The 15,192-nt window shown below is 40.5% G+C and overlaps 1 protein-coding gene across 1 annotated transcript in view; it reads right to left on the bottom strand.

Moving 5' to 3' along the window:
• zswim5 (zinc finger, SWIM-type containing 5) overlaps positions 1 to 15,192 on the bottom strand; it is a 65,309-nt gene that overhangs the window by 13,803 nt on the left and 36,314 nt on the right. Inside the window, exons 2-9 of the mRNA XM_061693687.1 lie at positions 9,275 to 9,462; positions 8,858 to 9,026; positions 5,358 to 5,506; positions 4,233 to 4,383; positions 3,565 to 3,741; positions 2,857 to 3,033; positions 2,278 to 2,424; positions 2,026 to 2,163 (exon numbers count right to left, since the gene is read on the bottom strand). Of these exons, the coding sequence (XP_061549671.1) occupies positions 2,026 to 2,163; positions 2,278 to 2,424; positions 2,857 to 3,033; positions 3,565 to 3,741; positions 4,233 to 4,383; positions 5,358 to 5,506; positions 8,858 to 9,026; positions 9,275 to 9,462 (1,296 nt within the window). The remainder of the gene's footprint in view (positions 1 to 2,025; positions 2,164 to 2,277; positions 2,425 to 2,856; positions 3,034 to 3,564; positions 3,742 to 4,232; positions 4,384 to 5,357; positions 5,507 to 8,857; positions 9,027 to 9,274; positions 9,463 to 15,192) is intronic.

Below are 15,192 nucleotides of genomic sequence, written 5' to 3'. Positions count from 1 at the left end.
CCAGGAAGAATAAAACATGGGGACACACACAAGAATAAATGCTAAAAGGAAAAAAAAAGAAAAAGAAAATGAATAAATAAAAAAAATAAAATAAAAACAACAGATACATTATATTGTTTGAATGGAACTGTTCCTTAAAGGCCAGAAACAATGAAAAAGACACCCCATATATATTAAAAACACAATAAAATAAATATATAAATAGTAGGGATGAGCACAGAGACCTTTTTTTTTTATAGTGGCTATAAAAAGTCTACACACCTGTTCAAATCTCAGTATTTAGTGATGTAAAAAAATTAGACCAAGATAAATCATTTCAAGACTTCTTCCACCTTTTTAATAAACAATTGCTAAAGCTACTGGCCCCGCGACCTGACCTTGGATAAGCGGTAGAAAATGGATGGATGGATGAATTGAAAAACAAACATCTTTTTGGTGGGGGGACGTACAATATAATATTCTGCTATAGGCTGGTGAGCAGTTCAGGGTGTACCCCGCCTCTCGCCCACAGTCAGATGGGATAGGCTCCAGCACGCCCGCGACTCTAGTGAAGATAAGCAGTACGCAAAATGGATGGATGTACAATAACCTAGTTGTATAAATATGCACACCCTCAAACTAATACTTTGTTGCAGCATCTTTGCCTTTTACTTGTTTTTTAATTTTCTAATTTTATTAATCTGTGAGATTGCCAGGTCATTTCCTGTGCAGAGCCTTCTTCAAAAAAAAAACCAAGATTAATCCAATTCAAATAAATAAATTTAAAAATAGTAATACAAAATCTTTTTCTGGTGAAGTGCTTTGGGTCATTGACATGCTGAAAGATGCAAATCCTACAATTAAAGTCCTTCTGATTAACCCTGGATAAAGTTAGGCTCCTAATACGCTTTTCCTGACATTTCTTCGCTTTCTAGCAGGAACCACTATGCTTCATTGTAGGGTTGGTGTTCTTTTGTTGATAAGCAGTGTTGTGTTTGTGCCAAACATACTGTACCTTTTGGAATTATGGCAAAAAATGTTGACTATGTCATTGTCATTGCACTATAACACATTTTGTGGCATGCATTTGGAAGATTTCAAGTGTGTTTTTGCAAAATGTCGACGGGCTTAGATATTTTTCTTTGTATGATTAAGCTTCCGTCTTTTTCCTACCATCCAGCCCAGACATATGAAGAAGATGGGAGATTGTTGTCACATGTATTAAACAGCCAGTACTATCAGAGTCTCAACGGATCCTTGCTGTTGGCCTCTTGGCAGCCCCCCTGACCAGTTTCCTTCTCATCTTTTCATCAATTTTGGAGGGATGTCATGTTTTTGATAATATCACTGCTGGTATTTTCTCAACTTGATGATGACTGTCTTGACTGTGTTCCATTATCTCAGTTGTTTATTTTTACTTACCTTCTTCATTTTTTTTTTCAATTGCATTCTACAGCTTATAGGCCACATTACAATAATAGAGGTTAAAGATTTGACATTTTTATCTTGGTCTTATTTTTTTATATCACAAAAACCTGGCATTTGAACAGGGGTGAGTAGATTTTTTATATTCTCTGTGTATACTGTAGTATGCGTAGTACACACAGAAAACACATCCAATATGACCTTAAACAGCAGGCTGTTCCAGCCTTCTCCATTCATTCCATGCTAGATTATGCAGCATAATAGCTCCCGGTCCTGCCATTAGAACATAGGAGTCTGTTGTGTGTTGAGTCACTGCTGATGAGCCGGTTCACCTCAGCTCTGGTTGACAATTCATCTACTGTTCAGGCCAACAAGGAAGCTGTTGAACCAGAAGGTATTGTTGTGCATACAGTGAATTTCATAGAAAAAAGACTGCACTGCAGCTTAGTTTTGTTTAATATGTCAGTTGAAGGTTTAGTGGACAGCAGGTTTGCTTAGAACCATGTCAATAGTGATGCAGGTAAAGGAAAAATCAATTGGCAACACGATTTTGGCTAATAGTTGCAAAGCTTTACCACACTAATGAATACAATTACTCAGTTGACGTTAATAATTTTGTACCTCCGGTGTCCATGGAGCTGTCGTCATCGACCCGGCATGTTTCGGTGAGTGTGGTAAAGAGGCAGCCAATGGGGTCCAGAGGGTGTCCTACCCAACCTTCCAGGTTAGTGGTGGTAGTCACGCCCCTCTGAAGAAGCTCTGGAGGAAGGACAAGAGCAGAGTAAGTGGGCTCGTTATTCATAAGTCATCCCAAAACATAAAAGATTGTAGACATCAATGAAAAAAGGTGGTGTGTGTGTACGTGCACATTACCTTTCTTTTGGTGTTTATAGATATCCATTTCACGCTGCTGCAGGAGGCGCAGCGTGTTGATGATAGCCACTGCCAATCGCAAAGCTTCCCTGGAGTAACCGTGGGAACGTAGGGCATCTACACGAGCACATGCTGTCGGTACGTGGTCTGTTTATTTTTACAAAAGGCAAGGTGGAGACATGTTTAAGTCTAACAATCACACTATTTATGCTATTAAACACTGTGATAATAAGCACACAATCTAAGCACCATGTTTCTGATTGCTGTTTTAAATCACAGAATCTGACCTGAGTGTGATTAATATTACTGTGTGTGTATAGTGTATGTATGTTGGGTTACCTTAATGTGGGAATTCAGTAACTTTTTTTGCATATGGAAAATAAGTGAGGGGCCTTCTGATCCAATAGATAATATGTCTAACTTCGGGTAGTAACTTTAGGCTGGTTAAAGACATTGAAAATACAGGTATGCACAATGCGTGCACCCATTTCAATGTGTTATATAACATTTGTTAAAACTGGTAACTGATGGAAATTTTCATTGTTTGACATAAATCACTATGTGCGTGTGTGTGCGTACCAAGCCAGAGGGGCAGTCCCTGTGGATTAAATAGCAGACTCTCCTCGTCTCTCTGGTATGATGGGGACATGTAGTAGTCACTGCTGATGATCCTCTGGAGGTGGCTCCCCTGCCAGTGGAGATTGCAAGCCTCGACAGCCCTGCTGAACACCGTCCTCCTTGGCCTGGACAGAGAGTCTAACAAGCAAAACACACACTCAACACCAGGGGTATTGAACTGTAGCTATATGTAAGTAGGGATGCACAGAAACCAGCATCAGTATCTATGCTGATACTATACGTTTGTACTCTGACTCATAAAAATGCTTTGATACTAAGCAACCGATAAGACTAACAGCTTGACATATACCTTCTAGGTAGGAGTCGTGTCAGCCGTGTGGAGACACTTTAAGGTAAACGTGGATGACAACTGACAGCAAATTATGCTCTCCAAAATAGAAGATGGCCGCCGCCTGAGCGAATTATGGCGACGGGATGTCTGGCAAGCGAGTTTCTCAAGTTACATCCTGGACAGCCGAGCTCACGTCACAAAGCCAGTCCAGGGCCTGCGGCACTTTTGCTCATTTTCATCATCAATTGCAAGACATAATTGTACTTGATGTTGGCGAATACTCAAATGTAAGTACTTGTACTCGGGCAGAAATAAGTGGTATCCGTGCATCCCTAATTGTAAGTATGACTATACTGTATGTGTGATTTTATACTGACCCTGGCCGAGGTTGCTCTGCGGCAGAGCATTGGTGATGTTTGGGAGCTCGCTACCATAGTTGCCATCTTCCAGCGGGCACACATCCATGTCGCTCCACTTCTTCAGCTGCTTGAGCCAACTGCTCTTCTCCTCACTTTTACAGTGGGGGTTTAACACCACACACACCCACAATGCACCTAGGGCAGTCACATCACCAATTCATTGTACAGGCTTTTCGAGTGATTAAAATACTGTGTAGAAAAGTGGTGAAAGTAGTAAAAAAAGGCAAAATATAATTTTTTTTAATCAATACAAGTTACAAAACAGCAAGTATATATCTTTACCAGAGTTTTTCAAACATTTAACTTAATAAAACGATTATAAAATTATACAGCAATTGGTTGGTTGTTTCTATTTAATATTAACAACGTGTCTTTAAAAAAGGGTCATTGTTTTTTTCTGACAAACAGGAGACTTATTTCTGTTTCTGTTCGCTCACCAGGAGGTGTTTTCATTGACCTCCTAAATGCTCAGATTAATTGCACAGAATCTGAGCAACTTTATTGATTTAAGGCCTTAATTGTTCACTCCGGGCCATGAGAGAGAGGAAAGGCCCAGACAGGTAAAGAACAGGGAGAAACTACATCAACCTTTTTTTATAAGGTGCATTTTCCCTGACTGTTCTTACCCAACTCATCCCAAAGTTGCCTGCATTTGTCCGTCATGCCTGTGCCTTGCTGTCTCCACAGCGAAAGTCGCGGGTCTGCCATAAACTGTTCTGTTATGAGAGTCAGCATACGGGCACCATTGGAGTCACGCATTCTTAGCATCTCACGCACCTAGAAAGACACCCCCCCGCCCCAAAAAAAAAGAGTTTTTGTCACATTTTGTAATTGGCAGTCTTTCAACTCAGATTAACTGATGTATGTAATGCTTAAGAAAACTGCAATCAGCCTAATCTACCGCAAAAATCATCATGAGGCCAGGCCAGGACAGGTATTAATACAGTTGCAAGGTATATGATTTATATTTTGAATCCAATATCGGATGATTTGACTTTTAGAAAATGCAAGGCTGGCACTTTCTTGGTTTCCATTCAATAATCCTGAAAATGAAAAGCAGAAAATTTATCACAGCATATAATTTTCCGTCTTCAGAGCGATCTTATTTCACATTCAAGAGGGACCAAGAAAGTGTATTTATATGATCTCTAAAATAGACTGAGGATTTCCTGAGTTATATTTAACCAACATGTTAATGCTTAAACTTTAAAGAATTCCATTTACAAATCTCCACATGTTCATGTGGCCTGCGGGTGTTATGTTTCCTTGTGCCATTGAACTGAATACAGATTGTTCACTTTACAGACATATTTAAATTTAGTTCCAGACCAATGTGGCCTTTGCCACTGCAGAATAGCAAGTTCAATAGTAATAGTAATAGTAAATAGTAGTAAGCTAATAATTTTCAACTGACAACTTTCACCAAACACGATGTGTTAAATCCTTTTTGGAAATATGATTTCAATAATGTGTAATGTTTGCTAATTAAGGATCCAATGCAGAAACTTTAAGATAGAATAGAATAAAATAGAATACAATTTTATTGTCACTGTCACAGGACTGTCACTTTTCTTAATAGGAGAGAAAAGCACTTCACTGGGTCAGTGCTCGTGGTATTTCATGCCTTCAGAAATAAATACAATATCGTAGCATTAAATTTTATCCCGTGTGTTCAGCCTGCTTGCTTACTGGTGCATTTAAAGAGAAAGTTGTGAAGAATACTAAAACAAATCCAGCAGAGCAAATTATACCTTGGCAAACATGGAGTTGAGCTGCTTCCCAGAGCCATAGTATCCTCCCTGGGAAAGAAACTGCTTGACTTGTTCCCTGACTTGTTCTTCATCCAGATGCCAGCAATTGTCATCGTCAATGCTTGCGCCGGCAGTTGGATCGGGAGCACCTGAAGGAAACAAACAAACACACACACTTAAATAGCAGGTCATCATGTGAAACGTTGAGAGAAAAAAAAAAAAAAAAGAAAGCATAAACTGAAAATTACTGTGAAATTATCTTTATTAAAGATTGTGTGGATTCACTTGTTGGCTCTATTGTGTCATGTTCTTAGTAGACTCAGAGTTTTATTCACAGATTGAGACCATGGGAAATTCATTTCAAAACGTGCTTTATAGAAAAACATCACACTTCCTGTGCTCATCCAAGATTTGCCCAGCTCTGCAAACTGAACTCAACAACATGAGGAATTCAGTATTTATTTTATTCTCTGCAGCAGGAAGTGTGCCGACACCACTTTGCTTCGGTTTTCCTTTTTTTCTGTTCTACACTGTGTGTGTGTGTGTGTGTGTGTGTGTGTGTGTGAGTGTGTGTGTGTGTTTCTAAAAATTCTGATTTGGAAGGAGCGAAGGGGGCAGGCGGTTGCATTGATCAAAGCAAGACGCTGAGGATCTGAAACCACACGTTTCAATCTGGCTGTGGGAAACAAAAAAACCCGCAAATGGCAACATTCCTCAATCAAAGCCTTGATCATGGATCAACACCCGCCATGACTTGTTCTCGACGATGTTGGTTTGCTGAACTGGAGAGCTGTAGAATGTCAATATTAACAGAGGGAGACGAATTTGAAAAAAAAAAAAAAAGTTGTTTTGTAGGGTGTTTGAAGTTCGCCATGTCCCTAATGCAGGTTCACTTCTCTGACGTTCCACTTCTTTTCATCTTTTCTCCAGTCACTCTACTTTTTCTGCTAGGTTCTCAACCATGCTGCCTCTAGTATGAGGATGTGAAATGGGTGCAGAAGTCCAGTAATTAAATGAGCCATTTGAAACCAGACTTTGCAAGTCTCAGGTGCAGCGAAGTTCTGATGTACGACAGCCTCTGGGCTTACATATTTAATGGGTGGAACGCTTTACAACTGGTGTACAGTGGAGGAAATAATTATGTAATCCCGCACTGATTTTACAAGTTTACACAAGACATGAACGGTCTATAATTTCAATGGTAGGTGAATTTTAACAGAGATGGACAGAATATCAAAAAGAAAATCTAGAAAATCAAATAAAACAAAAGACTAAAATTATTTTGCTATTCATTGAGGGAAATAAGTATTTGACCCCCTAACAAAACATGATTTGGTACTTGGTGAAGAACCCCCACCCCCTTTTTTTTTTTAAAAACTAAATTTAGAATCCCAATTCCAATGAAGTTGGGATGTTGTGTTAAACATAAATAAAAACAGAATACAATGATTTGCAAATCATGTTCAACCTATATTTAATTGAATACACTACAAATATGAGATATTTAATGTTCAAACTGATAAACTTGATTGTTTTTAGCAAATAATCCTTAACTAAGAATTCTATGGCTGCAACACGTTCTAAAAAAGCTGGGACAGGTGGCAAAAAAGAATGAGAAAGTTGAGGAATGCTCATCAAACACCTGTTTGGAACATCCCACAGGTGAACAGGCTCATTGGGAACAGGTGGGTGCCATTATTGGGTAGAAAAGGAACTTGCCTGAATTGCTCAGTCATTCACAAGCAAAGATGGGGCAAGGTTTAGGTCGTACAATTGCAAGAAATTTAGGGATTTCATCATCTACGATCCATTTCATCATCAAAAGCTTCAGAGAATCTGGAGAAATCACTGCATATAAGCGGCAAAGCCGAGAACCAACATTGAATGCTTGTGACCTTCGATCTCTCAGGCGGCACTGCCTCAAAAACCGACATCAATGCGAAAAGGATATCACCACATGGGCTCAGGAACACCTCAGAAAACCAATGTCAGTAAATACAGTTCAGCTTGAAACTCTACGATGCGAAACAAAAGCCATTTATCAACAACACCCAGAAACGCCGCCGGCTTCTCTGGGCCCGAGCTCATCTAAGATGGACTGATGCAAAGTGGAAAGGTGTTCTGTGGTCCGACGAGTCCAAATTTCAAATTGTTTTTGGAAATTGTGGACGTCGTGTCTTCCGGGCCAAAGAGGAAAAGAACCATCCGGACTGTTTTGGACGCAAAGTACAAAAGCCAGTATCTTGTGATGGTATGGGGCTGTGTTAGTGCCACTTACACATTTGTGAAGGCACCATTAATGCTGAAAGGTACATACGGGTTTTGGAGAAACATATGCTGCCATCCAAGCAACGTCTTTTTCATGGACGCCCCTGCTTATTTCTGCAAGACAATGCCAAACCACATTCTGCACGTGTTACAACAGCGTGGCTTCGTAGTAAAAGAGTGTGGGTACGAGACTGGCCTGCCTGCAGTCCAGACCTGTCTCCCATTGAAAATGTGTGGCACATTATGAAGCTTAAAATACGACAACGGAGACCCCGGACTGTTGAACAGCTGAAGCTGTACATCAAGCAAGAATGGGAAAGAATTTCACCTACAATTAGTGTCCTCAGTTCCCAAACGTTTATTGAATGTTTTTCAAATAAAAGGTGATGTAACAAAGTGGTAAACATGTCCCTGTCCCAGCTTTTTTGGAACGTGTTGCAGCCATAAAATTCAAAGTTCATGATTATTTCCTAAAAATATTCAAGTTTATCAGTTTTAACATTAAATAGCTTGTGTTTGTAGTGTCTTCAATTAAACATAGGTTGAACGTGATTTGCAAATCATTGTATTCTGTTTTTATTTATGTTTAGGACAACGTCCCAACTTCATTGGAATTGGGGTTGTAATTCTGATCGGTTTGGTAAAAGGAAACCGAATGAAATTCCATTCGGATTCGGTCCGTTTATTCCGATTGAGGTATCTATATTGAGGAGCATTTTCATTTGGTTTGGGCATCTAACCCGATTATAATCGGAGTACAAGGCTCCATATAAACCCCCCTTGTGACGACATTATGGCCTTCCATCAGGTTCCTTTCTTGTCATGCGCAAAACAACGTGAAAGTCTTTTCCACTCACGTTATCTGTTTCTTAGAAAGAGTTGAACTCGCTAGTCACGTTTATAAAAAATAGTTGCCAGAGGGTTAAATATAGCCACCAAATCACGAAGATGGCAACACAGACTCAAACTAGCTCTTCTCTGTTTGCAGCACTGTCTGTGTAAGCAGGACACGTCCGTGGGCCTGTCCTTTGAACTATAGAAGCTTCTAAATAAGTATGAACATAACTCCCTAACAAATAGATCATCCAGGAAAAGTACTTGTGAATGTTCAAACATTTTTGACAGCAGAGAATAGCTTTGAAATAAATTGATGGGTTTGTAGGAAATACTCATAAATTGCATATTCCTCTCAAAACAGAAACATGAGAAGGGAGTACTGTACGTTGCCGCACCGTGAACCTGGTTGATCTCAGAGTTGGATGAGAGGATCTCGTCGGCCAGTTTCTGAGCTGTGGGTAGCACCTCCGTGTGGTGGGCTGTAATCAGATACTGGACCAGCTTCTGCAGTTGGTCTCTGTTCATTTGGAACAATGTCTCTGAGATGGGCAACCGAAGCTTCACCTGCGAAAACAGAACAAAACTGTATCACAACATGTACCCCAACTATACAACCAAAGTGCCACAGTCCCTTGTCTTTCATTTATGTAGCAATTCTTTAAACACAATATATGATATATTGTTTTCTGGGTTGGCAAAATTCTCAGCATGCATGGAATAAAATGCTACCGTGGAGTACAATTAGTGTACACTGTACAATGATATTGGTCTTGGGCTTCTTTAGTCTGAACTGTACAGAGTGTATACTTTACCTGCTCAGGCTTGCGGATCCTGTACAGAGACAGCGCCACCACATGGGCGCAGTAGAAAATGTCACGATTTCCACAGCCACAGGTGACAGAGGTAATCTTGCAACGATCAAAGCTGATGGCTACCTTGTGGGTGACCTCCGGCTCCGATGAGGTGGCGGGTTCGGTTACCGTTCCACTCAGGTGAAACCCTACCCAAGACAGAGAGGAGACGGAAGGAACTTTAAGTTGGGTTCTTCTTTTAGTGTGATAAAGAAAAAAAAACATCTTCACAATGGCTCAACCTTTCCCCCCATTTTTACTGTTTTAGTATTAACTGTATTTTGAGCCTATGTGGGATTTTATGAGAAACAGAATCAGAAGAATCAAAGAGAAAGGAACTTGATCCTGCATATCTATAACAAACGGAAGCTTGAGTACAAAACACAGACCTTAATGACATCTCCACTGGGAAACACTGCCCTCCCCTGCTCCTCATATTTCTATATACTGCAGTTATAAAGAATTTGGACCATTCGCTGCTCAAGCATGAGACCGAGTGATTATGTGGAGGTTCCTCACACAGTGAGGTGACCAAAGACTGTTCAATTAATTTTTAGTCACTAAAGCTGACTTTCCACTGAAGCGCCATCCTTATTGTTTCTTTTATTCAAAGTCCTTCATTGATACAGGGGAAAGCGTGCGGCAAAGTATAAAAAACTGTACATGGACAAAAATAATAGTCTTCTGCCCATTTCACGAAAAGAGCCTCTAAATCTGTTACCACAAAGTTTAAAGATTTTGTATCAGGGATCTAGACCTCCCTGATTGATTAATACATTGTTTAAGAAGACGGAAGCACTACCTTTCTTCTTCTATGTTAAGTAGGGTTATGCATGAATGGGTGGTGACTCGAATTGGCACTCAAGTATGCTGACAAAAACAAACGCCGAATTAGAATTTTCAGAATCCAATCACAACAACAACAACAACAAAAGTTGCAGACGTTTGTTGATACTACTTACTTTATTCTGACGGGCTTCTACCTTTGTCCACGGTACGGTGAGGGATCATGGTTAAAGAAAGCCATTTTAAAGTGAAAATAATTTTTTTTCGAGGGAGAAGTGGCAGCCAAAACGCGACAGGATACTCTCTATCCGGGGTTGTGACAAAACCTGCAACCCCAAAAAACTGCCACCAGGGGGGCTATAGATAGTTTTCAAATAATCAAACTGGATTTTTCATTTGTTGGACAAGGACTTCTTTACTTCAGAATAGCACAAGGATTAAGCATTCTTTTTTTCTGATTCGGAAATCCTTCATTATAACAAATCATTAACTTGTGAAGTAATCTTTCACCTTATTGTAATTGAAACACTCAGTGCAACTTCTTTAAAAAAACACTGACTTCTAACACTGACTGGTTGGTCAGCAATTTATGAGGTGAGAAGTGTACAACTTAGATTTCTGTATCTAACCAAACCAACAGCTACCTCAGGGATTCATCAAGAGCCAGAAAGCCGGCAAGCGATAGAAGACATGAAGGGAGGAAGCATGAGTGAACTGGAATGCAATGACGGGTTTATTTTAGGCCATAGCAGGGGGAATCGTGTCAAAATCTTCTTTACACAAAGCCACACACATACCCAATCAATAACATCAAACCACCCCAAGAATCCACTACCCACCCTCACAATTAAAGTGTAACCAAGCTCATTTTTGTGTTTTGTTTCTAAATACATTAAATATGGTTGAAGATAAGTGCTGAAAACATGCAAAGACTGAGAACAATATAGTACTGAATTGTTGATACCTGGCTTAAAACTCTTTCACCTAAATCTTCCTGACTTTGTGGGCAGGGCTAAAAACTAGCCTAGGCTAGGGCAGATACCCCACTCCCACTATATAAAAACCAAGTGCCCTTATTCCATGCAGTGGCCATACAATGGAACTGCACTTCTTTGTCCATAAATCATTTCACCCAGTTCTTCCAGTACAGTGTGCAACTGGCCATGAAATACGACCACAACTTAAACAAATACATCTTCCCTTAAGTGACGTGTTTTGTGTTATTTGGGCAACGTGTCTTGCCACCTGGCACCTATGCACGTTGTGTTGCAAGGCAGCAGAAAAACGGACGAGAGCCACCACCCCGCGGCCCATTGCCAGTGGGTAGAGAAGCCGCTGGAGGTCCAGCACAACAGCGTTAGTGATGTTAGCCTCACAGCCTCCTTCCCTCCAAAATTCATCCAGGAGAACCAGAGAGCATAGCGCGGCTTTGTCCACTTACGGAGCACCATACTGGGGCCACAGAAACGCATTGTCCGCTGAATTTCAAAGGAGGAAAAATTGTCATGGCTGCATGGTTTATGGTCATTATGCCGGCTCAGAGGCTGCTTCTCTGCAGCTCATGAATGCGTGTGATATCTCTGTCGCGGGACAGGACCCGTGAGAGAAGAAAGGTGGTACGTATATTTGATTGACAGAAGCAGCGGGATTTTCAGAGCTCTCAGCGACACGCTCACAGCGTCTGCAAGCTCAAAGAATGTCTCAATTCTTGACCATTTTGAAGCCTGATTTCATGTCCATTGCAATTTTTAAATTCATTCACTGTCACGCTTGTTAACAAGACTCTTCTCTGTGCTGTGTCAAATTTACAAGACACTTTTATTCCTGTTTGGTTGCACAAACTCTGAGGTATGGGCGAGCATGGTAGCGCCGAATAATATGGTCTTGTTAAGCTATCTCCTTGGCAAAGTCCCTCAACAGACTTTCCGACCAAATGTTGTGAGCACACACAAGGAAGCTGACACACACAGCAATGCAATCAACTGCAAACATTCACTGTGGCAAGAGTGATAGGAAAGGGAGGATTCAAAAATGTAAATCTTGTGAGGTTGATGGCCACATTTATTTCTTGAAGGATTTAGTAATCAGGGAATATGGAGACAAAAATTGCTGTAACCTGCTTAATGAACACTCAGCAGACAGAAATGTCACATACAAGCCCATAACCATTACTTATTAATGAAATGAAAGATTATACTCCTGAAGTACAAATAAAGTGGAAGTTTTTTTATATATGTAGGCACCGTATTTTCACGACCATAAGGCGCACTTAAGAGTATTAAATTTTCTCCAAAAATGGATGGGCCGCCTTATAATGCGGCGCGCCTTATGTGTGACTTTGATGAGCGCTCCGCTTGACTGACTGGGAGCATTTCCTGCCGACACGCTGCTTATATAGAGGAAAGGCGGACGTGGCTTTGTACAGTATGCGGACGTAAAGGGGGAAGGGTGCGCGTGACAAATGACGCTACAGGCATGCTCCCAGTAGGTATATAGCGCCGGTATGTGCATTGTGCAAAACAACATCGGTTTGGCTAAGGACCCCCGAAAATGGCACCTACGGAGAGACACGCTTATGAAGCACAGTTTAAACTGCAAGCTGCCAGTTACGCGGAGGAACATGGGAATCGAGCAGCCGCGAGAGAATTCAAGATCAACGACTCCATGGTTCTGAGGTGGAGGAAGCAGGAAAATGAGCTTCGCCAAGTCAAGAAAACGAAGCTCAGTTTCCTTAGAAACAAGGGGAGGTGGCCCGAGTTGGAAAACCAATGGATTAATGAGCATAGAACCGCCGGGAGAAGCATCTCTACAGTCACCATTCGACTGAGGTCAATAACGCTTGCAGGAGAAATGAAAATGTAACATTTTCAAGGAGGTCCGTCTTGGTGCTTTCGTTTTATGGAACAGTCCCATCTATCCATCTGGGCAAGGACTACCTTGGCGTAACAACTTCCGGCGGATTACAAGGAAAAGCTCGCCATCTTCCGCTCCTACTGCAGTAAAAAGATTGCCGACAAACACATCCAGCCCAACCACATCACCAACGTGGACGAGGTGCCGCTCACTTTTGATATCCCGGTGAACCACACTGTAGAGCAGAAGGGGACCACCACGGTAGCGATACGCACAACGGGGCACGAGAAGTCGGCTTTTACTGTTGTGCTTGGTTGGCATGGTAATGGACAGAAACTGCCACCTATGGTGATTTTTAAGAGGAAGACGCTGCCTAAAAAAAGGTTTCCAGCCGAAGTCATCATTAAGGCCAATCAAAAGGGCTGGAAGGATGAGGAGAAAATGAGAGAGTGGCTGAGTGAGGTGTACGTAAGAGACCGGATGTTTTTTTCCACGCGTCACCGTCCCTGTTGATCTGTGACTCCATGCGCGCCCATCTCACAGTCGCTGTGAAAAACCAAGTGCAACTAAGACTGGGAGGCAATGCCGAGCGAGTTACGCCACCATATGTGAATGGATTGTGGATGCTTGGACTAAGGTATCTGCTTTGACTGTTGTCCGAGCTTTCGCGAAAGCCGGCATCATTGCTGGTTTATAAATAGCTAAATGGTTTAGATCCTGAATACATGAAAGAAATGCTAATGGCATATAAACCCAGCAGGGCTCTGAGATCTATAGACTCAGGTCAAATAGTGGAGCACAGAGTTCAAATCAAACATGGTGACGCAGCATTTATCTATTATGCTGCACACAAATGGAATAAGTTGCCAGTAGAAGTGACGTTAGCCCCAAGTGGGAATGTTTTTTAAGTCCAGGTTAAAAACTTATTTTTTCCTCATGCTTTTTAGAGCATTTCTACTTTTAAATATTTCTTGCACTGTAGACTGTTTTAACTGTACTTTTATTTTTCTAATTGATTACAATGTTTATAAGCTGTTTTTTCTTTTTATATGCTTTTAATCATGTAAAGCACATTGAGTTACCTTGTTTATGAAATTTGCTATATAAATAAATTTGCTTTGCTTTAATAGCTTTGCTAGTGTTTCAATTTTTTATTTTATTTAATCAAAAGGGGTTATCTATGATTCCACTGCTCAAGAAATGTTTTGTTTTTTCCCATGGTATAGTCAGTATCAAGGTACTATGCAGTATCAAAGTCAGATATTTGGTATTGTGACATTTGAACTCAATATAAAGTTTTGGGGACATGGGGAGGTGGGAGCATTTGAGATGAAGCATTGTTACAGAAGAACATCAGCATGTGTACCTGTTTGGGCGAGACAGCATCGATCACAGTCTGTCAGTCTAGAACCCTTTCTTCTACCCCAAAGAGACCCTACCTTAACTTATCATATTAACACAAAAAATTATTACATTTCAGTAAGTTTATAACATTTAGCAGTGACCAATGCATAAAAATACATGGAACATTTCTTTTAATTGCACACTAATGAAATGGGGATATATTCTTTAACGCAAGCTAAAAGCACAGGCCCCAGAATTAAGCCTTGTCGATATGGCCTTAACATAATATTTTACCCTCTGCTTATATATATAAAAAAGCAAATGACAATGAGGATATTCAAAAAAAGGTTTTCCACACATTTTCCCTACATTAACTGGCATCAACTTCCACAAAAATAATGGATTTCTTTTTTTATTATTTCTGTGGAAGTTTTCAAAATTATCCAACATGTTGATAAAATCCCTGCTTTTGCGACATGTTATTAGACAACGTCTTTGGCAATGTTCAACACTATTGACTCAATGTATAAATGATTCCGCTCAGGTTGTCGGTTTCTTAGCTGGAATTAGTGTCGCTACTTGGCATTTGAAAACTAGTCGCTGGAGGGATTGGAAAAGGTGTTACATTGGGAACACTAACTTTTGTAAAAGAGTTCATCTGTGGGAAAAAAAAATGGGATTTGGGATTTTAAAAGTAAAAAATCCTGAGCGATAAACTTGAATTAATCGAGAAAATCAATTAATAGCCCAGCTCTATCCAGAGGTGAAAAAACTACCTCTGCATGCTTTATAAATCAGGATTGTTCAATGGTTGTATGTCTTTACGGAACCATATTTGCAATATTTGCATTTACTGGTTTATCAAATTATACTACTTGTTATTTAGGTACTCTCAT

Source organism: Phycodurus eques, chromosome 13, assembly GCF_024500275.1.
Source record: "Phycodurus eques isolate BA_2022a chromosome 13, UOR_Pequ_1.1, whole genome shotgun sequence".
Classification (NCBI taxonomy): Eukaryota; Metazoa; Chordata; class Actinopteri; order Syngnathiformes; family Syngnathidae; genus Phycodurus; species Phycodurus eques.
The sequence above is the reverse complement of the archived record's forward strand: the minus strand, read 5'-3'. Positions and strand labels throughout refer to the sequence as shown.